The 21727-nt window shown below is 38.8% G+C and overlaps 3 protein-coding genes across 3 annotated transcripts; all 3 read right to left on the bottom strand.

Annotated features, from left to right (window-relative positions):
- Positions 1 to 5300: 5300 nt before the first annotated feature.
- Positions 5301 to 6236, bottom strand: LOC123803744 (olfactory receptor 51B2-like). Its single transcript, XM_045815401.1, has one exon. The coding sequence runs from the start codon at positions 6234 to 6236 to the stop codon at positions 5301 to 5303; it is 936 nt and encodes a 311-aa protein (XP_045671357.1).
- A 3933-nt stretch (positions 6237 to 10169) lies between these two features.
- On the bottom strand, positions 10170 to 11091 carry LOC123803740 (olfactory receptor 51B2-like). Its single transcript, XM_045815398.1, is given in 2 exon segments — positions 10170 to 10356; positions 10358 to 11091. Coding segments are annotated over 2 exon segments (921 nt in total).
- Positions 11092 to 19650: 8559 nt separating this feature from the next.
- On the bottom strand, positions 19651 to 20583 carry LOC123803743 (olfactory receptor 51B2-like). The gene has a single exon (XM_045815400.2). The coding sequence runs from the start codon at positions 20581 to 20583 to the stop codon at positions 19651 to 19653; it is 933 nt and encodes a 310-aa protein (XP_045671356.2).
- Positions 20584 to 21727: the final 1144 nt, after the last annotated feature.

Here is a 21727-nt window from a genome sequence, read left to right as displayed (position 1 = left end):
GATACAATACTTAACCTACCAAATAATCTACCTACATCTAAGTCTCTTCATCCGACAATTAGGAATTATCATGAAATTTACATGACGATCACTTAGATAAAAGGGTGAAGCTCTCAGGGCATCAAGTAGCAACAGTAAGATCTGAATATATAATTGATTTTCTTCTATTATTAGTATACCCTGGACTTATCTGGGCACCCAGGCTCCACACCTAAGCTCTTCGAGCCACTTTAGAGAAATACCTGTATCTCTTACTTCCAGTTATGGCGTTGAATCTTAATCTTAAGTGTAGAGTCTGTGCTTATTATCCCTATTACAATTCATTTTGTTCGTTTTGCTCCCTGGCCCCCAATGTCAACAATACTTCTGGATCCAGCTGTTCAGTAGTGATAGCATTTGATAATATGCTAAGAGGCTTGGGTGAGCTATCAGGAGAGGCAGGGCCAGTGAATGCAACCAGGGGATCGGCAAGAAGTCAGATAAAGGGAGTGTGTAGGGAAGATGTCTCCTGAGGGAGCACTCACAAGATAGACAGAGAATGAAGAAAGAAGAATGATAGATCTAATATAGAAATGCCAAGGCACATGTGATTTCTATAGGTGTATGAGCAAGAGAGATGGCAACAGGAAGATCCAGCCATTCACACTTTGGATGTGGTAGACCTCTGCCTGAGGGAAATGTCTTAGGAATGGGCATGGGAAAGGATGGTCAAAAGGGAACATAATTGGAGGCTAATAGTAACCAACAGAAAATTATTAGGAAATACCAGGAAAACAACATCCAAGTAATGGAACATCCATATAAGAAATACTACTCAACAGTTAAAGAAAAATGAACTATTGGTAAACACAACGTAGTGAAACCTCAAAGGCATTATGCTCTAAGTGAAAGAAACTGATCTCAAAAAGTTACGCACAGTCTGCTTTTTGTTACATGACATTCTTGAGAAGACAGAACAATAGTGATAGAAAAAAATAGTGATTTGCAGGGGTTACAGGTGGGATGTGTACTTCTACAAGTTGGTGTGAGAAAGTTACTTTGGGAGGATTAACAGTTCTGCATGCTGAATAATTCAACTTTTCAGTCTGCTAATTAAGACAGGGAAAGAGAAAACCAGGTCCAGCAAGACCTTTGTTTTTCAAATGGAGAAACTAAAGATTGAGGTGAGACCTAGAGAGAATCACAAGGCTACAGAATGTTTCTAGAGATTTCTCCCCCTTACACACACACCTACACACCCATGCATGCAGACTCATGTTTATGCCCACAAACCACCTATGAAGGAAGGGGAAGAGGATAAGACCCAGAAAAAGAAGACTTTTGGAGGATTTAAAGGATTGAAAATACTGGAGTAAAATATATTTTCTTTTTTTGTATAATAATTTTTTATTATGTTATGTTAGTCACCATACAGTATATCCTTAGTTTTTGATGTAATGTTCCATGATTCATTATTTACGTATAACACCCAGTGCACCATGCAATATGTGCCCTCCTTAATCCCATCACCGGCCTATCTCAGTCCCCCACCCACCCTCCCCTCCGAAGCCCTCAGTTTGTTTCCCAGAGTCCATAGTCTCTCATGGTTCATTCCCCCTTCTGTTTACCCCCCGTTCATTCTTCCCTCCCTTCTCCTACCAATCTTCCTATTTTTTATGTTCCATAAATGAGTGAAAACATATGATAATTGTCTTTCTCTGCTTGACTTATTTCACTTAGCATAATCTCCTCCAGTCCCATCCATGTTGCTGCAAATGTTGGGTAATCGTTATTTCTGATGGCTGAGTAATATTCCATTGAATATATGGACCACATCGTCTTAATCCAGTCATCTGTTGAAGGGCATCTCAGCTCCTTCCACAATTTAGCTATTGTGGACAATGCTGCTATGAACATTGGGGTGCATATAGCCCTTCTCTTCACTACGTCTGTATCGTTCGGATAAATACCCAGTACTGCAATTGCTAGATCATAGGGTAGCTCTATTTTTAACTTTTTAAGGGACCTCCAGACTGTTTTCCAGAGTGGCTGTACCAACTTGCATTCCCACCAACAGTGTAAGAGGGATCCCCTTTCTCCACATCCTCTCCAACATTTGTTGTTTCTTGCCTTGTCAATTTTTGCCATTCTAACTGGCGTAAGGTGGTATCTCAGTGCGGTTTTCATTTAAATTTCCCTGATGGCTAATGATTCTGAACATTTTTTCATGCCATTCCAATCAAAATACCAATGACATTTTTCAAAGAGCTGGAACAAACAGCCCTTAAATTTGAGTGGAACCAGAAAAGGCCCCGAATCTCCAAGGAACTGTTGAAAAGGAAAAACAAAGCTGGGGGCATCACAATGCCGGATTTCGAGCTGTACTACAAAGCTATGATCACAAAGACAGCATGGCACTGGCACAAAAACAGACACATAGACCGATGGAACAGAATAGAGAACCCAGAAATGGACCCTCGGCTCTTTGGGCAACTAATCTTTGATAAAGCAGGAAAAAACATCCAGCGGAAAAAAGACAGTCTCTTCAATAAATGGTGCTGGGGAAATTGGACAGCTACATGCCAAAGAATGAAACTTGACCACTCTCTCACACCATACACAAAGATAAACTCCAAATGGATGAAAAACCTCGATGTGAGACAAAGTCCTAGAGGAGAACATAGGCTGCAACCTCTTTGACATTGGCCACAGCAAATTCTTTCATGACACATCTCCAAAGAGAAACAAAAGAAAAAATGAACTTGTGGGACTTCATCAAGATAAAAAGCTTCTGCACAGCCAGGCAAACAGTCAAAAAAACTAAGAGGCAGCCCACAGAATGGGAGAAGATATTTGCAAATGACACTACAGATAAAAGACTGGTATCCAAGATCTATAAAGAACTTCTCAAACTCAATACATGAGAAACAAATAATCAAATCAAAAAATGGGCAGAAAATATGAACAGACACTTTTCCAATGAAGACATACAAATGGCTAACAGACACATAAAATATATTCTTCAGATTTCAGGCAAAAAAGAAAGGGCAAAGAAAGAAAAATTGCAGCATCTTCATTGTCATGTTTAAACATTAAGTGTCTTAAACTATCACCTTTTATTCATAAATCATTGCCAAATTCTGTGTCCCTAAACAGGATGTCTGAAAGCTGTGTGTTGCTTAGATTTTTTTGTCCCTTCTCAAGAACTGCTGTGTAGACATGAATATGCAACAAATTAATTCATGGAGAACTCTTAGAATAATTCCTGAAACAGGATGTGTGCTGTGACTCTGAGACATTGAAGTCTGTCGTGGATTAAATAAATCAGCCCTAGCCACACCACACAAATAGAGTTGTTTATCTTTTTCTAAAGAACTGCATTAATGACTTTGGAGGTTTGCAGAATGGCAGGCAGTCATCCTTCGGGAGATCATAAGCTGATGGGGAACACAATTGCTGCCCTTGCTGAATTCTGAATGTCCCCCAATATTCTTTCAATAAAGGCCCTTTATTGGCTTAAGAAAGCCAGAGTCAATTTCTCTAACTTGCAACTTCTCTTGCTTAGAAAGATTTCTAAATAATACAGTACGTCTTCTCAATGGTATTTTTCACATGGGAGATCCTCTGGCTCTTCATTGCTAGAGAACGAATCTCCAGATATTATGCATTTAAGGAAAGGATGATGAAAGTGTAAGACTGGAGGCAATTGATATACGGCTTTTCTAGTGAAAATGGCAGATGAGGGTTTTCCACGTTGAAGTTACTGGACATTCTTAGAGTGCTTACTCCCTGGATACGGCATCAGTACGGAAAGTCTCTCAGGTGAGGCAGACTGAGTTTAGACTGGACTGATAATTTCCTGGGCTCTGTACATAAGCTTTGAATAAGAAAATAAGGGGTTGGGAGGGGGTCCAACTAGAAGAACCAACTCAGGAAAAACCAGCAGCCTTTTCAGAATATAGAAATAATTAGGTCACATGCCTATAACTAGTCTAGCTCCACATAGTAGCATAGAACTAACAGTAGGTGAGTTAGGTAATTATTACTACCTGTAATATGAACCACAGACAACGCACCATCGCTCAACCAAAATGAACAGAATGAAACCTTACAAGATTTTGAAAAAAGAAAGAAAGAAGGAAAGAAAGAAAGAAAGAAAGAAAGAAAGAAAGAAAGAAAGAAAGAAAGAAAGAAAGAAATGGAAGAAACTATTCCATCAGTTTTGCCGGGTTTTCTGACTTGATTAGCAGAAAAATTTCATCAAGTCAAAAAGCCCCGCGTTCTTTTATGTGGAGAGAGAAGCAAGGGGAGACGGAAACAAGAGATCTCTAAATCTATACTCTGTTTTTACAGAAGAAAAATATCAGGAGGTGAAGTAGAAATCCAGAAAGAAGAAAAATTAGTATGTCGGTGCTCAGCAGCCATTGGGAAGAGAACAAGGAGCGCTGGGGGATCTGGCTTCGACTGGCTGATAGGAAATTGGTGGCTTGCTATTTGGTCTTGGTCTGTATCGGTTTCCATTTAATAATAAAATCCACTGATATACTGAAGGACATTGAAGTTTCGAGTGGATGCTTCCTAGAGTTCTGTACCTTCGCTAGTTTTCCTCACTCAGATTTATTTACTTTTAGAGGAACATCGTTCCCAATACAGTTAGATTCAAGCATAGAGATGGGAAGATGAAAAATAGATCATTCTAATTATCATTTATATAACAGACAAAATGTACTCCCAGCTGCACATCTTCCTTCAGAGGAACCGTCTTTGATCCAGGCTGTGTTTAGTCACTTATCTGGCATGGTCTGAAGTAGTACTTCTTCTCTCTTCACATACAAGACCTGGAATGCCCCATCTCAGCTCTTTCCTATATCCCTTTTCCCCAAGATCACCAGCATTTTCTCTTAAATATATATTATATATGTATAATAAATATATTTTAATAAAATATATTTTAATAAAATAAAAATAAAATATATTTAATAAAATATTCTATATATTCTATTCCAATATGCATGCTATACATATATTGGAATACATACACAGAATATATATATATATATAGAGAGAGAGAGAATATATACATAGAATATTATATGTTACATATATTCTAATAATACTTTCTGTACATATTCTATTCTAATATATATTCTAATACAGGTGTAATATTAGAATACATATCTGCTCAAGTCAACTTATAGCTTTAGGTAATGATTAAAATTTCATCTAACTCTGAAAAAAGGCACTGAGTATAAAACCAAGCTTCTCTTCCAATAACGGGAAATGAAAAACTCCCAGAGATCTCAAGATGGTGAAATAAAATCTCAAGCCCTACTGTGCATAGAAAATAGGCGAATGATGCTTCTCTGAATTTGCTTGGTCTTGATACTATATATAATGGGGTTCATTATTGGGGGAAACAGAAAGTAGACATAGCTCATGGTAATGTGGACCACATGTGGTGCATGTTTCCCAAACCTGTGGATGAAAGTCAGGCCGATCACGGTAATATAAAACACCAGAACACAGCTAATATGGGAGACACAGGTGTTAAGGGCCTTAGCTCGCTCCTCTCCAGAGGTGATGCCCATAACTGTCTTCAGGATTAAAATATAAGAGAAGAGGATAATCAGAGCATCTAGGAAGAAAGTCAAAGCAACGAGAATCACTGGGTACACACGATTAAATGTAATATCAGCACAGGCGAGTTTCATGACATCTTGGTGGAGGCAAAAGGCATGGGAAAGAACATGGGAACGGCAATATGGGAACCAGGAGAGTGGCACAATTGGGGGCACAAGGGATAAAAAGCCTCTCATTAGTACCCCCATTCCTGTCTTCATCACCTTGAAATTGGTAAGAATGGAGTTATATCTCAGAGGGGTGCGGATGGCGATGAATCGGTCATAGGCCATGGCAAGTAAGATACCCGATTCCACGACTGAAAGGGAGTGAATAATATAAGCCTGCAGGAAGCAGGCTCCATGACTCATCTCCCGGTGATTCATCCATAAGACGCCCATGACAGTAGGCATCGTGGTCAATGTCACCATCAGATCTGTGCCTGCCAGCATGGCAAGGAAATAGTACATGGGTTCATGGAGGCTGTGGTCATCCTTGATGAGGTAGAGGAGAGTGCCATTGCCAAGAAGCACAGAGACGTAGACTGCAAAGAAGGGGATGGAGATCCAGTGATGGGCAGCCTCCAGACCTGGGAAGCCAGTCAGCAAAAAGGGGGCAGTGCTGATATTGGGCCACATAGTATGTCCACAGGTGGAGAGCAAGTTTATGGAAGCTATGAACCCAGAAATCCAGTTTTCAGTGTGCACTGCCTCCTCATGGGAATATATTACAACAGCCTCGACCACAATCTTTGTACTCAGGCTAATTAATTGGTATATACATGGTTTTACAACTATTTTCTTACGGAAGAGCAGTGGAGATTTCTAGGCTTATTAATGATGAAGAATCATGGTCTTTCCCCACATTATATATAATATCAGGTTAATGGTTAAAATTTTCTCGATTAAATTTTTTTTTTCAAAACGTTAGGCCACACTGTTAGGTATTATGCTAGAAAATGTCTGAAGCAATAAAGTTTTTAAAAAAGAAGATAAAAATATATGAATGGATAATTACATTACTTAGTTACACTGTCTTTTTGTTTGGTTGTAAATACATTGAAATACTTGATACATTTAAACTTGATTTAATTTTATATATACAATCATGATAGAGACATTTTTTGTTGTTATCAGAAAATTTTGTTCTGTTTAGAAATTGAATGTCAGCATTTTATGGAATTCTCACAAAAGTCAGAAACCCTTGATTAAAAAAAAATGGACAATAGCAGACAATGTCACATTTAGCCTAAACCCATTCACAGTTTTCTTGAAGTACCACATTAAAAGCTTCAAACCTGCTGTGATACATTTGTCCAAAGGAGGTCTGTGCTATTATATTTCTCGCCCCAGATGGAATATGACCCCTGTGCAGGCCTCTGGAAAATCTTTCTATCTTCTCTTGCCTGCATCTAACATCAGAAGGGCAAGGAGTCATTCTATATTTCTATTCCTGGCACTCACCCACTACAGTCTTGTTGGAATGGTTACTTTCTTTCTGTCTTATCCGAAGACTTACTTCAGACTCTTTCTTCTCAAAAAACTCTTGAAGAGGCCAAGTTGAAGAATTTATGTTTGTAGAAATCACCTCCCCAGAGTTTCAGCTTTCCAGCCACTTGGGAGATTCTTTGATTTTCCTCCCCTGTCCTCTTTTTCTGAAAGTGGCTGGGCCATTCAACTGGTGTCCCCAGCCAGGCCTCTCGTGCATTTCCCCAAGGGTGTGTTAGGAAGACTGGAAACTCAAAAACCACCCTAATTGGGATGTCAGGGCTTGATTATGTGACCCCAAGATCCTCAACATCGGTATTCCTACTGTCTATCTCAAAGGTCAAGGGAGTCATATGTGCCTTTGTTACTCCCAGAATTTGTGAATTCCAATCACATTTTTATCTTTTTTTGTCACTTTGGAGAAATCAGTTCTGATTCATAGGAACCTAAATAGGTCTGTGAACAGCAAGGTGAATGAAAGATGTCTTATATTGTATCTTAAAATGACTTCATTTATCATTGCCTATTTTGTGACAGGTTCAGGGCGATGGACATGTTCTTTTCATTAACTAAACTCAAAATCTAGTGGGACCTGGAAAGAAAATATTTGCCATGCATTTATAAAGCACTGTTAAAATGAACATCAGTGAGCTAGGGAGAAGGTATCCCTGGGATCTGGGCAAGGCTCCTGGAAATGCTGTTTAAGCTGAGAATTGAATAATAGAAGAGTAAGGAATATAATATTTTTTCTAAGATAGGGCACTAATTCTATGGAGAGAAATAAATAAAAACCACCCAAAGAATAACATGTGCACTAATCATGTGACGAGGAAAAAATATGATGAATTTAAGCAAAAAATATTTTTATACTAAATTTATACCAAGAATTATAACATCTCTAAGTTTATGAGAGAAACTTAGCACAAGGTGAATCTATGGTAGCAGATTGTGATCACATAGGGTCTTACAATTCATGTAAGGAGTTCTGACTTTACCCAAATGACAAGAGCATGATATAAGTGATGGGCCATCCTTACAATCAGCTAATCATTGTTTAAAGGTCACTTTGCTACGGTATGAGGAGCACACTGGAAAAGAGGTAGAATAAGTGAGAAGAATCAAGACACAGTAACCCACATGATAAATTGTATAGGGTGTTATCAGTAGGGTTGATAGAAGTGGACACACTCCAGTGAAGAACCACTGGGTAGAAACCTTGATCTATCCTTTTCTCTTCCTGGGTAAGAATGCAAAGACCCATGTGTTTTATGAGCTTCTAATAGTGTCCATTGCTTCAGTTTGTTTCTATTGTCTTGTATCTCCTAACCTTTCAGCACATGTTCATACAGGCCTAGCTTTTACTGTGAAAATTAACAATCAGGCAAAAAGATACACATATTAAAAATTGTCTCAATAAATGACTAGCTAATGAATACATTACTGTCTTTTCTTAAAAGCTCAGTGCTACAGCATAACATATTTCCTTTGGTCATTTTAATAGGTCAAACATTATTGGGACTTTTACTCATCCTCAAATTAGCAGAATATTTTTCAAAGATGGATTTTATGCATAATCAGTAATCATTTTGGGGTCAATAACATTCATGTACTTAAAATAATCCAGAAATTTTATATTTGTTTCTTCCCAAACTTTTCTTTTATACGTTTTTCTAAAATCTATCAATTTTAGGTCTTATATATATCTCATACCTATCCAATACATTTATCTTCACTTTAATAATTTTAGCTACTGGTATCTCTCCCTGAAACTGACACAGTATCTTTCTGATTTTCTTGTGGCCCTCTTGCTGCACTAAAATCTACACCATACCTGAACATATAAATTGTAAACATAACTGAAATCATATCACTCCCTTGCTTAGAACTAATTCAGTAGCTTCTTGTGACTCTCTGGGTAGACACCTAAACCCTTGCCATGGCCAACAGGATGCTACTGATTTAACCTCCTCCCCCCCCACACCCCTAGAGCTATCACTTTCTTCATGTCAGCCACATTCCCAGAAGTTTCCATGAACCATCCCACCTATAGCCTCCTCACATACTACTTTCTGCTTAAAACATTCTTACGCCTGTTTGACCAGTTAACTTCTAATACACCCTCAGGTCTCAGCTGAAGACACACTCCTCAGGGAACCTTTCCCTTCGCTCAGTCTGGAAGTGAATCTTTTTGGAACCCACATCCTCAAAACAGTTTGTCTTTCACAAGTTGTCACTAGTCACAGAGATAATTTCAAATGTAGGTTTCCTTGATTTTTTGACCCACTGTGGATTGGATCTAGATAAGACAATATTTTGTATTGGTCTGTTTGCAGTTAAATTGTTTTCGTTCAGCATCATTCCTGTCTCATGCCTTAAAATATTAGCCAAATGGCTGAATATTACTGTTACCACTTTGAAAATAGAATCAATGAGGATTTCTTTAAATCTCTTAATTTTCTCCAAATATTAATTTATTATAAAATAGAATGTGCAAAAAGAAGTTATGCAAAAAATGAGAAATCATACGAAAAAACCTGGAATCAAGGAGGTCTTCATCATGTGGCCACCAAATCTCAATAAGGTAAATAAAAATGAAATTATTTATATGTAGAATTTTAAATTCTACATATAAAAAGACAAATAGAAATTGGGATATATTTGCAATATAAATGGCTCACTAGGGTTCATTTATAATGAGTTCCCACAAATAAATTAGGAAATGATGAACTCCCTGATAGGAAAATGACAAGAGACATGATCAAAAAATTCCAAAGTAAGCCATGAAAATAGCTACAACAAATTTTCTATGTGTTTTAGCATAAAAATTAATTGCATACAATATCCACATTGTACTTAATTTTCCAGAAAATTAAAAGTGTTTTTATCCCTTAGGTAGAGTTTAAAGGCAAGAACACAGGATAACAAGGAAACAAATCAACTCATAAACCTGTAACTCATAAGCTTCATAAATGGCGTTGTATCATTTGAAGAAATGGAGAATGCCACAATAGGTTTTAAGACTTAGTGGAATTAGAATTCCGTGGCCCTCGGTTCAGAGAAACCTCAGATCTCTACTATCTGCATTTAACTTCCAAATCGATCTTTGGATAAAAGGCGAAGAATGCCATATTGAATTTGCTTGGTCTTGATGCTATAGATGATAGGATTCATTAAAGGAGGAAAGAGGAAGTAGACATAGCTCATTATAATGTGGACCACTGATGGCACATTTTTCCCAAACCTATGGATGAATGACAGACCAATCACAGTGACAGCCGATGTGGGAGATACAAGTGTTGAGGGCTTTGGTTCTCTCTTCACCAGAGGCTATGCCCATGACAGTCTTAAGAATTAGGATATAGGAGAAAAGGATGATCAGAGAATCTAGGAAGACTGTTAAACAAACCAGAATTACAGGGTAAAGTCTATTGAAAGTTATGTCGGCACAGGCCAGTTTCATGACTTCTTGATGAAGACAGAAAGCATGGGAGAGAACATGAGAGTGGCAATATGGAAATGAAAAGAGACGCAAGATTACAGGGATGATGGATATAAAACCCCTCATGAAAGCTCCCATCCCTAACATTACCACTCGGATATTGGTGAGAATGGAAGTGTATCTCAAAGGATTGTGGATGGCAATAAAACGGTCATAGGCCATGGCAAGTAAGACTCCTGATTCCACAATGGAAAGGGAGTGAATAATATAAGCCTGCAGGAAGCAGGCTCCATGGCTCATCTCCCGGTGATTCATCCATAAGACGCCCATGACAGTAGGCATCGTGGTCAATGTCACCATCAGATCTGTGCCTGCCAGCATGGCAAGGAAATAGTACATGGGTTCATGGAGGCTGTGGTCATCCTTGATGAGGTAGAGGAGAGTGCCATTGCCAAGAAGCACAGAGACGTAGACTGCAAAGAAGGGGATGGAGATCCAGTGATGGGCAGCCTCCAGACCTGGGAAGCCAGTCAGCAAAAAGGGGGCAGCGCTGATATTGGGCCACATAGTATGTCCACAGGTAGAGAGCAGCTTTCTAGAAGCATTGAACTCAGGGAACCCAGGGTTTTTACTGGTATTATATCACAGAAGCCTCAACCACAATCTTCATACTTGGGGATAATTAATTGCTATGATAAATGTAACTCCACAAGTATTTTCCTGCAGAAGAAGAATAGAGGTTTGCAGGTTATACTTGAGATAGGAATGTTAGTTTTTCCCTAAGTAGAAAAAAACATTCGGTTAAGAGTTAAAATTTTCTCAAATTAAACGAAATGTTTTCATTAATTTTTCTCACAACATCAGGTCCTATATGGTGTGTACGCTTAATATTTTTTCCAGTAGCCGTGTATAACAACAAATAAGGTAAATAAGTACAAGTGAGTAATAATCTTACTTAGCGGATTTGTTGCCATGATTGCTAAGCTTTTGGGCACACTTAACTTTGATCTTGCTTCTATTTTCTACAGTCATGATAAATACACAGTTCTCAGTTAGAAAAACTTGCCTTTGTTTTTGAAATTGAATGGTGCTGTTTTATGGAACACAGACCACCACCATCACTTCCAATTGCTTTGTTCCTCCAACAATTAGTGACCCCTTTTTAGAGGTTGGCGACCAGAAGCAGGGGCCATAGACCAGCCACAAATAACAAGCACAGGGACTTGTTAGACATGCGGCCTTGGACTCTACCTCTAACCCCCGAACCAAAATTTGCCTTTGATCACGATCCCCAAGTGATTCAGGCGTACCGTAATATCTGAGAATCACTGCTCTAAACATTTCATATCTATTCCATCTTTGGAGATACATGCTTTTGGATTCGTCCACCTGGGTGGTTTCTTAGTTCCTGCCAAATATCGTGTAATTTTTTTCATAGCTGCTTTGTTCACTGGCTCTTGAATGTTCAGATTCTTTCTCTATGTCTCCTCTTAACTCTTAGCTCCTTTTCCTTCAATACTTCACTTCCGATAAGCTGTTGTTTATGTGACTGGTCACATTACAATGTCCCTACAGCCAGAAGATGTCAGTCATCTCTACTACGTCCACGTTCTTCGTGGCATCCACGCCAAATAAAGAGCCTATTACCTTTTACGCTGCAGTCTCACTTCACCATCAACTCAGAAGCAGACGCTTCTTGACAACATGTCCCTAATATCAGAAATAAACCAGAGCCAGGACAATTCACAAAGAATGTAACTCTTATGTAAGAAAATGCTCTGACGTCACATCTGTATGGGCATGGCACTCGCTGAGACAGAAATCACCAACTCTAGGAGTTCCCTAAAACTAAAGTATATCAAGTCATATAGGGGTTTACATTAGTATTACTATATAAATGTTGTTCTATCCCTGAAAGTTGCCTGAGGTTTAAAAATGGGTTGAGAAAACAACATGTCAGAGGAAGAGAAAGGTAGCTGGGAGAGGTAGTGAATTAGAGATATCTATTCTAAAGGGGAAATAGCAAAAACAAACCAAAACAAAACAAAAACAAAAAGAAACCATAAGATCCTGAATTTATTTAATGTATTAAATAAAAGGAATTCGGAATGATTCAACTGTATTTCCAGAACGTAAGCTTCTCCTTAAAAATTAATCAGATCTTTTCAGAGACTGGTAATAAAATGTCCAAGACCAAAAAGGACATAAGCTTTTACTATTTTTATGAGCAGAAAAATGTTTGAGAAATAGGGAGGCTGTATTTTCCTCTATAGCTAGGCTTGTATCAGAAAAATAAAAAGATACAGGGAAGGCTATAATACCTCTAAGAATGTAAAACCAGGACATGTTCCTAAGCCTTTGGAATAAAGGGAAACCCTGTCCAGGATGAAAAGAGAACCCCGATATTTGTCCAGGAGCAGGTGTGTGGGGTTTCCAGGAGTACAAGATACTGTCATCAAACTGAGACCACTGTAGACAGTTTCTTCAGGGCTGGGACCATACTGAATGCATCCTCCCAAGCCTACATTAGGTAGCAAATTTCCATAAACATGGCTTGGCTATATATGGGTTTATTTACTGACAGGTGTTGAGAAAATTACATCAGGCGCACAAGAATTAATGCATCTAGGTGGAGAGAGGCAGCTCCCAACTCAGAACATGTTTTTTCTTTAGTGACTTCCTAAAGTTCTGGGGGAATTGTCTTATCACTATCTGATGAACTGTCCCCAAAGGATGCTGTACACCTGAAGGTGTGGACAGCCAGTAGAAGCACCACCCCTCAGTCTCACCTGGGACAAGTGGAAAGATTACTATTTTGAATGTGCAGAGAGTTAGTGAGCACACACCACACGACCGCCACTATGTTGATGGCTGAGAAAACTATTTCATAAGCACAGTATCGATCTTGAAGAATCTCACAACACACACCAGCGGAGCTTAAAATTGGGCTTGATCACTGTGCAATTTTATGCAAAGCATTGTCAATGAATGTCTCAACAGGGTCCCTAATGCTGAAAACATCCAGATAATTTACCAACCTGATTTTCATGTTATGATGTTTTTCTAGGTAAACAGGATTCCTAGACTTGTAACAACACACACACACACACACACACACACACACACACACACACAAAACCCATACACACACACATAGACATCAATAGGAACAGACCATACTGCTCAGTCTGAGAGCACAACTTGACTCTCAGTGGATATGGGGGAAGGGAAGAAGCAGAGGGGGCTTGGGTATACGAGGAAAGAAAGGATAAGAAAGATATATGGACCTCAAAAGGAAATAGTGAAAAATGAATCCATCACAAAGTCCAAATGCACAGGTGACCAGAGAGGAGAGCGTTAATCCTGCCCCCCCCCATCTGCTCTTCCCATCTGCTCCATTTCCTCCTGAGTGGAATGAGGGATACACCGTATAGGTACAAGAGTGATGGGCCAGAAATAGAGTCTCAGGTTTTCTACTTTTCCTAGAGAGTCTCACATGCCCTTCCTAAGACAGCAGTTCCTAAAGTGTAGACACACACACATACACATGCACGGGTGCACATGCATGTTGTTAGGATCTGATAAAAACTATAACCTTCTACCTAGAAAAATGGATAAAAGCACACAATTTAGGGCACTCATGGTTATGATGATGCCAACCCAAGGGTTACAGATTAGAAAAGCCAAATCTAGCATAGTTTCTTTAATACACTTATTGAAAAAAAGGAAGAAGTCTGTGCAGTAGATGTCTCTCACCTCAGCTGGAATCTTCCCTCGATGCAGCCCTCTGGAAAAATTTATTAAATGCTCCTTTTGACTGCGTATAACATCAGAAAGGAAAAGAGTCATTCCGTATTTCTGTTCCTGGCACTCACCCACGCCAGTCTTGCTGCTGTAATAGGGACTTGTTCCTTCCCTATTTGAAGACCAGGTTTAGATGCTTCCCTCACATAGCTCCCTCGGGAGGCCCCATTAGAAAGCTTATGTATGTAGGAATCACTTCCCCAGAGTTCGCTTTATAGCCACTCAGGAGACCCCTCGATCTCCCTTCCAGAACTCTTTCCTCTTTCTGGGAGTAGCTGGGCCACTTAAACAATGTCTTCAGGTCATTCATGCATTTCCCAAAGGATGTGGGAGGAAGACTGGAAACTCAGATGCCAGCAGAGATGGAATATCAGAACTTGCTTATATGATCCCCCCTCCGAATCCTCAGCATCAGGGTTTAAGAAACCCATGCATGTCCTTCCTGTTGTCTACCTTCAATGCCACAAGTATACCAGTTTCTCTCAGGGACCACATGTACCATTGCTGATCCTAGAGCTTATGAATTCCAGTTGCATTGTTTCTTTCCTGTTCCTTTGGGGAAATAAGTTCTGATTCAGAAGAACATGAGTTAATTTCTTAATAGCCATGTGTATGGGGACAGTCAACTTTTTGTCTTAAAAATCACCTTATTTTTAGATCATTAGCCTCTTTGTGTCAGCTTTACAATGAACACATCGGAATATGGTGGGTACCAGGGAGAAAATATTAACCATAGATTTTCTTCTTTTTACCATACATTTTCATAGTACTATCATTACTGCATAGATGATAGCACGCTAAGAGAAGCACGTAGGGAATATCTTTGGGATCAGGGAAAACTTCCCAGAGAAAATGTGATTTCAGCTGAGGATTGAACAAGGAGGAAGGTAAGGAGCATAGTAGGTGTAAATAGGATAGAGTTTAGTTCCAAACAGAGAGGAAAGAAGTGCATAGGCCAAAGGCGAGAAAGAAATACAATGAATTCAGATAAAAAGAATTTTAGTACAGCTTAAAAAAACTTGTGGGAAAATTCGACACAAAATGAATCTGTGGCAGCAGGTTCTAATCATGTAGGGTCTTACAAATCATGTAAGGAGTTTTGACTTCACCCTAAGAGCAACGAGTGTGAAGTAAGGGGGAGGGGATCACAGTCACGTAATCCCGTTGTAAGTTTACTTTGGTGAAAGCTTGAAGGACACGTTGAAAAGGTGGAAGAGTGAGTGACTGAGGAGTGACTGAGGATACAATTGCAATAATCCAGGAGAGAAATACTGTTGGTGTGGATGAGATGAGATGCTGTTGGTAGGGTAGCACAGAAGTGGACGGGAGAAAGAATCCAAGATTTACAATGAGAAGTTGACTGAGGATGGTAGACTAAGGAGACGGAACAGTGGAAGATGCTATCCGCATCTCTGATTTTATCTGAGTGCAGAGCAAGTCCATTTATTAATACAGGGGTCACGGAAGACACCGACTTCACTAGGTGATCAGGAATTGTTGTTTGGCTCTTGTGCACTACGCATTGTTTTACATGCTGGATCTGGAAGAAAGAATGAAGCGAATCATTCAGGTTAGGGCCTGGTGTGTCTGTAAGCAGTTGGGTAGAAATGCCTCCTTGCTAGTTATGTATGTGCGTCTTGAGTTCAGAAAACAAATATGAGAGCAGGGGGAGGGACTTGAGAACAATCAATAATTAGATCAGATTAGATTAGATTGGAAACTTTATTTCAAATTACTGGAATTCATAGCTAAGAGCGGGAGCCCTGGAGTATGAGTACGAGCCCAGCCCTACCTATAGGTTCTGTGTCTTTACATACTTAACACTGAGGCTCCTTCATCAGTGAGAAGGGGATGATGGAAGTCATTGAAAAGACTGTTGCAAAGATTAAATAAATACTCCTAAGAATGAGGTAACAATAGTGTAAGTTATTTACGTATGTGTTGGCACAAGGCCTGGAAAATGTTAAGATCTACATCGTTTTGCTTTGTTTGGGTAAGTTTTCTCAGAAGAGTCTAAAAGAATGAAATGCCTAGGATTAATTTAAAATAAGCCAAAACACACAATCAAACGCACAAAACACATAGGATACCGCATAAGAGTTTCCAAAGAACTGAAAATAAAACCGTCTAAGTTGTCAAGGTAAATGAGGACAAGAAGGAATCAAAAATACAAGTGTCAAAGGACTGGATGTCCTGGTGTCCTCGTAGGGGAAGCTATGTTGGTTGGGAATGACCGAGGGAGAAGCTTGAGGGCACATCATCATTTCCAAAGGCTGTTTAAAACTTGCAATTTTGGGGGCACCTGGGTGGCTCAGTCGTTAAGCGGCTGCCTTCGGCTCAGGGCATGATCCCGGCGTTCTGGGATCGAGCCCCGCATCAGGCTCCTCGGTTGGGAGCCTGCTTCTTCCTCTCCCACTCCCCCTGCTTGTTCCCTCTCTCACTGGCTGTCTCTCTGTCTGTCAAATAAATAAATAAAATCTTTAAAAAATAAAAATAAAAAATAAAACTTATAATTTTTAGTTAAGATACATAACTAAAAATCATTGAACGCTACATCAAAAACTAACTATGTACTATACAGTGGCTAACTGAACCTAATATAAATAAATAAATAAATAAATAAATAAATAAATAAATAAATAAACCTTTTCCCAGGAAAAAAATAAAAATAAAACTTACAATTTTTATTCGTATTAACTATGTATTTCATCATGTGAAAGAATCATCATATATTAAATGACTTCCTACTGGCTCAAAGTTCTTCCCTTCTATTTTAGTGCTGATGGGTCGAACACTTCAGATGTCTGGCTTTGCCAGTACAATGATATTGATATAATTAACAGGACATACGAATGCCGATAGCATGCATTTTATTATTCTTAATTAATAAGGCTCAGAGATTTAATGACTTGTTCAACATCACAAAGGTTGTATGTGAAGGAGACAAAAGTAGACTTTTGCTCCAAGACTACATTCTTTCTACCATACTGTGCTTTTTTTAAAGCAAATTTTCCATATTTCTTAAGAATAAATTGAAGCAAGTAAATTTACTATAGTCAAAGGTATAACATGATTACAGTTTTAGCCTTTTTAAATGTAATAGTATATTCCATATATCTAGGTAAACTCTACGCATTTTATTTGGGGAAGTTTGAGAACAGAGTATATATTATAAAAGATAGGATATAATTTTATAGATAATAAGATGGTATAATAAAATTGGTAACTATATTTCCATGAAATCTTAAATTTTTAAGATGCTTTTGGATATATATAGATAGATGATAAAAAATAAAGATCATGCCTGTTATACCTTCTTTAAATAGTTTATAACTATGGAATTGCCTCATATGTTTCATTGTTTTTCTCTGAATTCATTTCTAGGCATCACTCTATTAGAGATACTTATTATGTTAGACTTACTTATATCACCATTGCCTTGATTTTTTTAAAATGTATTTTCCCTTGTTTTTAAGCTCTTGTTATATATTCTTTTAATTTTTAAACTGCCTGGACTGTACAGGTCAATTGATCCATTATTCTCTTCTCTTTCATAGAATCAATAGGGAAAACCTAATTAAAATGAGGGGGAAAAGTTAGGTGAATTAAGAATGGAAACAGAGAAAGACAATTATCATATGGTTTCTCTCATCTATGGAACGTAAGAACTAGGAAGATCAGTAGGAGAAGAAAGGGATAAAGAAAGGGGGGGTAATCAGAAGGGATAATGAAGCATGAGAGACTATGGACTCTGAGAAACAAACTGAGGGCTTCAGAGGGGAGGGGGTGGGGGAATGGGATAGGCTGGTGATGGGTAGTAAGGAGGGCACGTATTGCATGGTGCACTGGGTGTTATATGCAACTAATGAATCATCGAACTTTACATCAGAAACTAGGGATGTACTGTATGGTGACTAACATAATATAATAAAAAAAATTTTAAAAAAGAATGAAAACAAACAGTGATGGAAGATCTAAATCAATGGTTTTCAAAGATTATTTTATAAATAACCATTTCCAATGGAGAAATAAATTATTTTACAAGAGAATCTATTGGTTATAGGAAATCATTCCAGCGATCTGGTAAGACATAGGGATATGAAATTTCTTCTCCAGTTAGAAAAAAAAAAGTCATGGACTAATTATTGATTGAATACATTGGCATTCAATTTGCCAACATATTTTCTATAATTTCGTTGAATGTACATCTTTCTCTGTAGACCTCTTTACCTTTTGATGAACTAATAAAATAGAGCTTTTCTTCCTATTTTGCTGATTTACAGATTCTCATCATGTTTACCCTGCATGGAATAAAATGTATGGGAGGCCCTGACAGAACTTTCCTTAAATGTCTTATGGGTTTCAAGTCCATACAATTACAATATTTCCTGAAAATATTTCACTACCATCCCCTCAATCCAGAAAAAGACAAAATGTTGCCCCTGTGTACATATCAGAATGTTTCTTTGACTAGTATCCTTTTCCATTAAGCATGTGTCAAGGTTATGAACTGCAGAACACTGAACAAAAGCTCAGGTGTGCAAGAAATGGAACTTTATTTTATTGTAGTGGTTTGAAGTCCTCATCCCCAAGTCTGAAGACACCAGATACCAGCAACTCAGAGACTTCTCATTAATCTATCTATGGTGGGCATCTAGCTACACCAGCATCTGCTGGAATCTAAGTTCTTCTTTGGCCTTGGGTGGTTTTGGCAACAAGCTCTCTCTTGGTCTGAATATCTTATTCTCATTTCTTTCTTTTTTTTTTAATTGAAATTCAATTAGCCAGCATATAGTGCATCATTAGTTTCAGATATAGTGTTCAATAATTCATCAGTTGCATATAACACCCAGTGCTTATTCTTATTTATTTCTGATCCACTCTAGCACATACAATACTGGTAGGGTTGTCTAAGACCCTCTGTCATCTCTGATGTGCTCTCAAGCATACAAGAAATGTTTAACTGTTTCCCACAAAATGCCAGGGAACTCTTGCAAGCTATCTAATTTCCCTCCCAATGAATAGACTCTGCAACCATTTCAAATATCATTGGCCTCAGGTAACCATGAAGACAATTCTGCCAGATGAGAAAATGACAGTATATAGCAAACCAACCTAGCAAACAGAGCAACAGGACTAAAGTCAATGTCCTTGGGAGTATGATGGGGGTAAGGGGCTAAGAAACAGAGCAATGAGGCTGTGTCTTTTAAATGACAGGGATGCCAGTCCTCTTGATTGTAAGTCCCATTGGCTTTATCAAGTCCATTCTCCCAAGAAACCCATGCCAGAGTGGGGAGAGACTCCAAGGTAAATAGATCAGAATCAAATTCTATGGAGAGAGAGAAGGCGATTGATACCATTCCTTATCTGCTTGGTCTTCATACTGTAGATTATTGGATTCATAAATGGGGGGAAGAGGAAGTAGATATAGCTCATGATAATATGAACTACATGTGGCACATATTTCCCAAATCGATGAATGAGGGTCAGCCCAGTAACAGTGACATAAAAAACCAGAACACAGCTAATATGAGAGACACAAGTGTTTAAAGCCTTAGCCTGCTCCTTACCTGAGGCAATTCCCATGACAGTATTAAGGATTAGAATATAAGAGATAAGGATAAGCACAGAGTCCAAGAAACCGGTTAATGAGACCAGGACTATAGGATAGAGTCTATTGAAGGTGATGTCGGCACAAGCCAGTTTGATCACATCCTGGTGTAGGCAGAAAGCATGGGAGAGGACATGGGATTTGCAGTAGGGGAATCCAGAGAGGGTGGTGATTATGGGAACAATAAGTATAAATCCCCTCATTAGAACGCCCAGACCTATCTTCACCACCTTAGCATTGGTGAGAATGGAGGTGTATCTCAGGGGATTGCGGATGGCAATAAAACGATCATAGGCCATAACGAGCAAGACTCCAGATTCCACGATAGAGAGTGAATGGATTAGATAGGCCTGAAAGTAGCAGGCTCCATGGCTGATTGCCCTGTGATCAAGCCACAGAACACCAAGCACAGTGGGCATCGTTGTCAAAGTCACTCCAAGGTCCGTGGCTGCCAATAGAGCCAAAAAGTAGTACATTGGCTCATGGAGAGCACGGTCTTCTCTGATAAGGAAGAGGAGGGTGCCATTGCTGAGGAGTATGGAGACATAAATGACAAAGAAGGAGATGGAAATCCAAGGATGAAATATCTCCAGACCTGGGAAGCCGGTCAGTAGAAAAGGGGTGGCACTGATGTTGGACCACATGGTGGATCCCTGAGAAGAAACAAAAAAGCTCTCTCTAGACCAAAACTCTTCCATAGGAATATAATTTGAGCCATGTACATGATTTTAAATTTTCTAGTAGCCACATTAAAAAGAGTAAAAAGAAAGAAGTTAAATGTAATTTTAATACTGCATTTTATTTAATCCACTATCTCTAAAATACAGTCCATCTGTACCTTTGTCCATCTCTAGTTCTGCCATCTAGTTTCTTCTCTCTATTGTGAACAGATTTTATAGGAAAGAGCATGCTTTATATTGCCCTTCCATTTTGGATACACCATTCATATTCTGTTCATTGATTCAACAAATAGGAATTAATGATACCTACATAAATGAAGACGTCGACTTGGCATTAAGGACACAAACCTCATGGTCTTGTCACAAAAATGTGGGATGATACCATATTTACCTGAGTTGTAGTTCACACTCTAGTACTTTGTATGTATAAATATATTATGCAGCCCCATAGGACCAACACACTCAGAAAGTCCCAGAGGGGGTGCCCGAAATCTGTCCAGGTGCCTCCTAACCTCCAAGGACTGTTACATTACTAAACTTTATGGAATTTACAACTTTCTCCTTCAAGGAAGCATTGCATTTGGTGCCAAAGACAGCAGATGGAAACGTAGAAGTGACTTTTTTCAATTCCTAACTTTTACCTAAAGACGATCATATCTATCTCACTAAAATGAAATGAGCTACCCAGCCATGAAAAGACAGCGTGGACCAAATCTAACCACATGAGCCCTTAAAATCAAAGATTTTTCACTAGTGGCAAAAAATTTAGGCTAATGGTGGAACGAGAACCCAAAATGATTCAACATTTGAGAAGAACTTGACGGATAGTTACTAGTTTGAAGATACAGGGAGCCACATGAGAAAGATTTCAAGCAGCTACTGGAGCAGGGAGAGGGCGCCAGCTGACAGCCTGCAAAAAAGTAGGGACATCATTCTTGGTGTCATAAGCAAATACATTCTGCCAACAACATGAATTCACTTGGAAGTGGATTCTTCCCTAGAAATTTCATACAAGACCCTAGCCCGGCCATCGCCTTGATGGTGGCCTTATTACAGCCTAAACAGAGAACCAGTCAAGCCTACCAGACTCTCACCTACAGAACTGTGA

The sequence above is a fragment of the Ursus americanus genome, chromosome 16 (genome assembly GCF_024610735.1).
Source record: "Ursus americanus isolate L20-20 chromosome 16, mUrsAme1.1.p, whole genome shotgun sequence".
Classification (NCBI taxonomy): domain Eukaryota; kingdom Metazoa; phylum Chordata; class Mammalia; order Carnivora; family Ursidae; genus Ursus; species Ursus americanus.
Note: the sequence above shows the minus strand (reverse complement) of the source record. Positions and strands in the feature narration are given on the sequence as shown.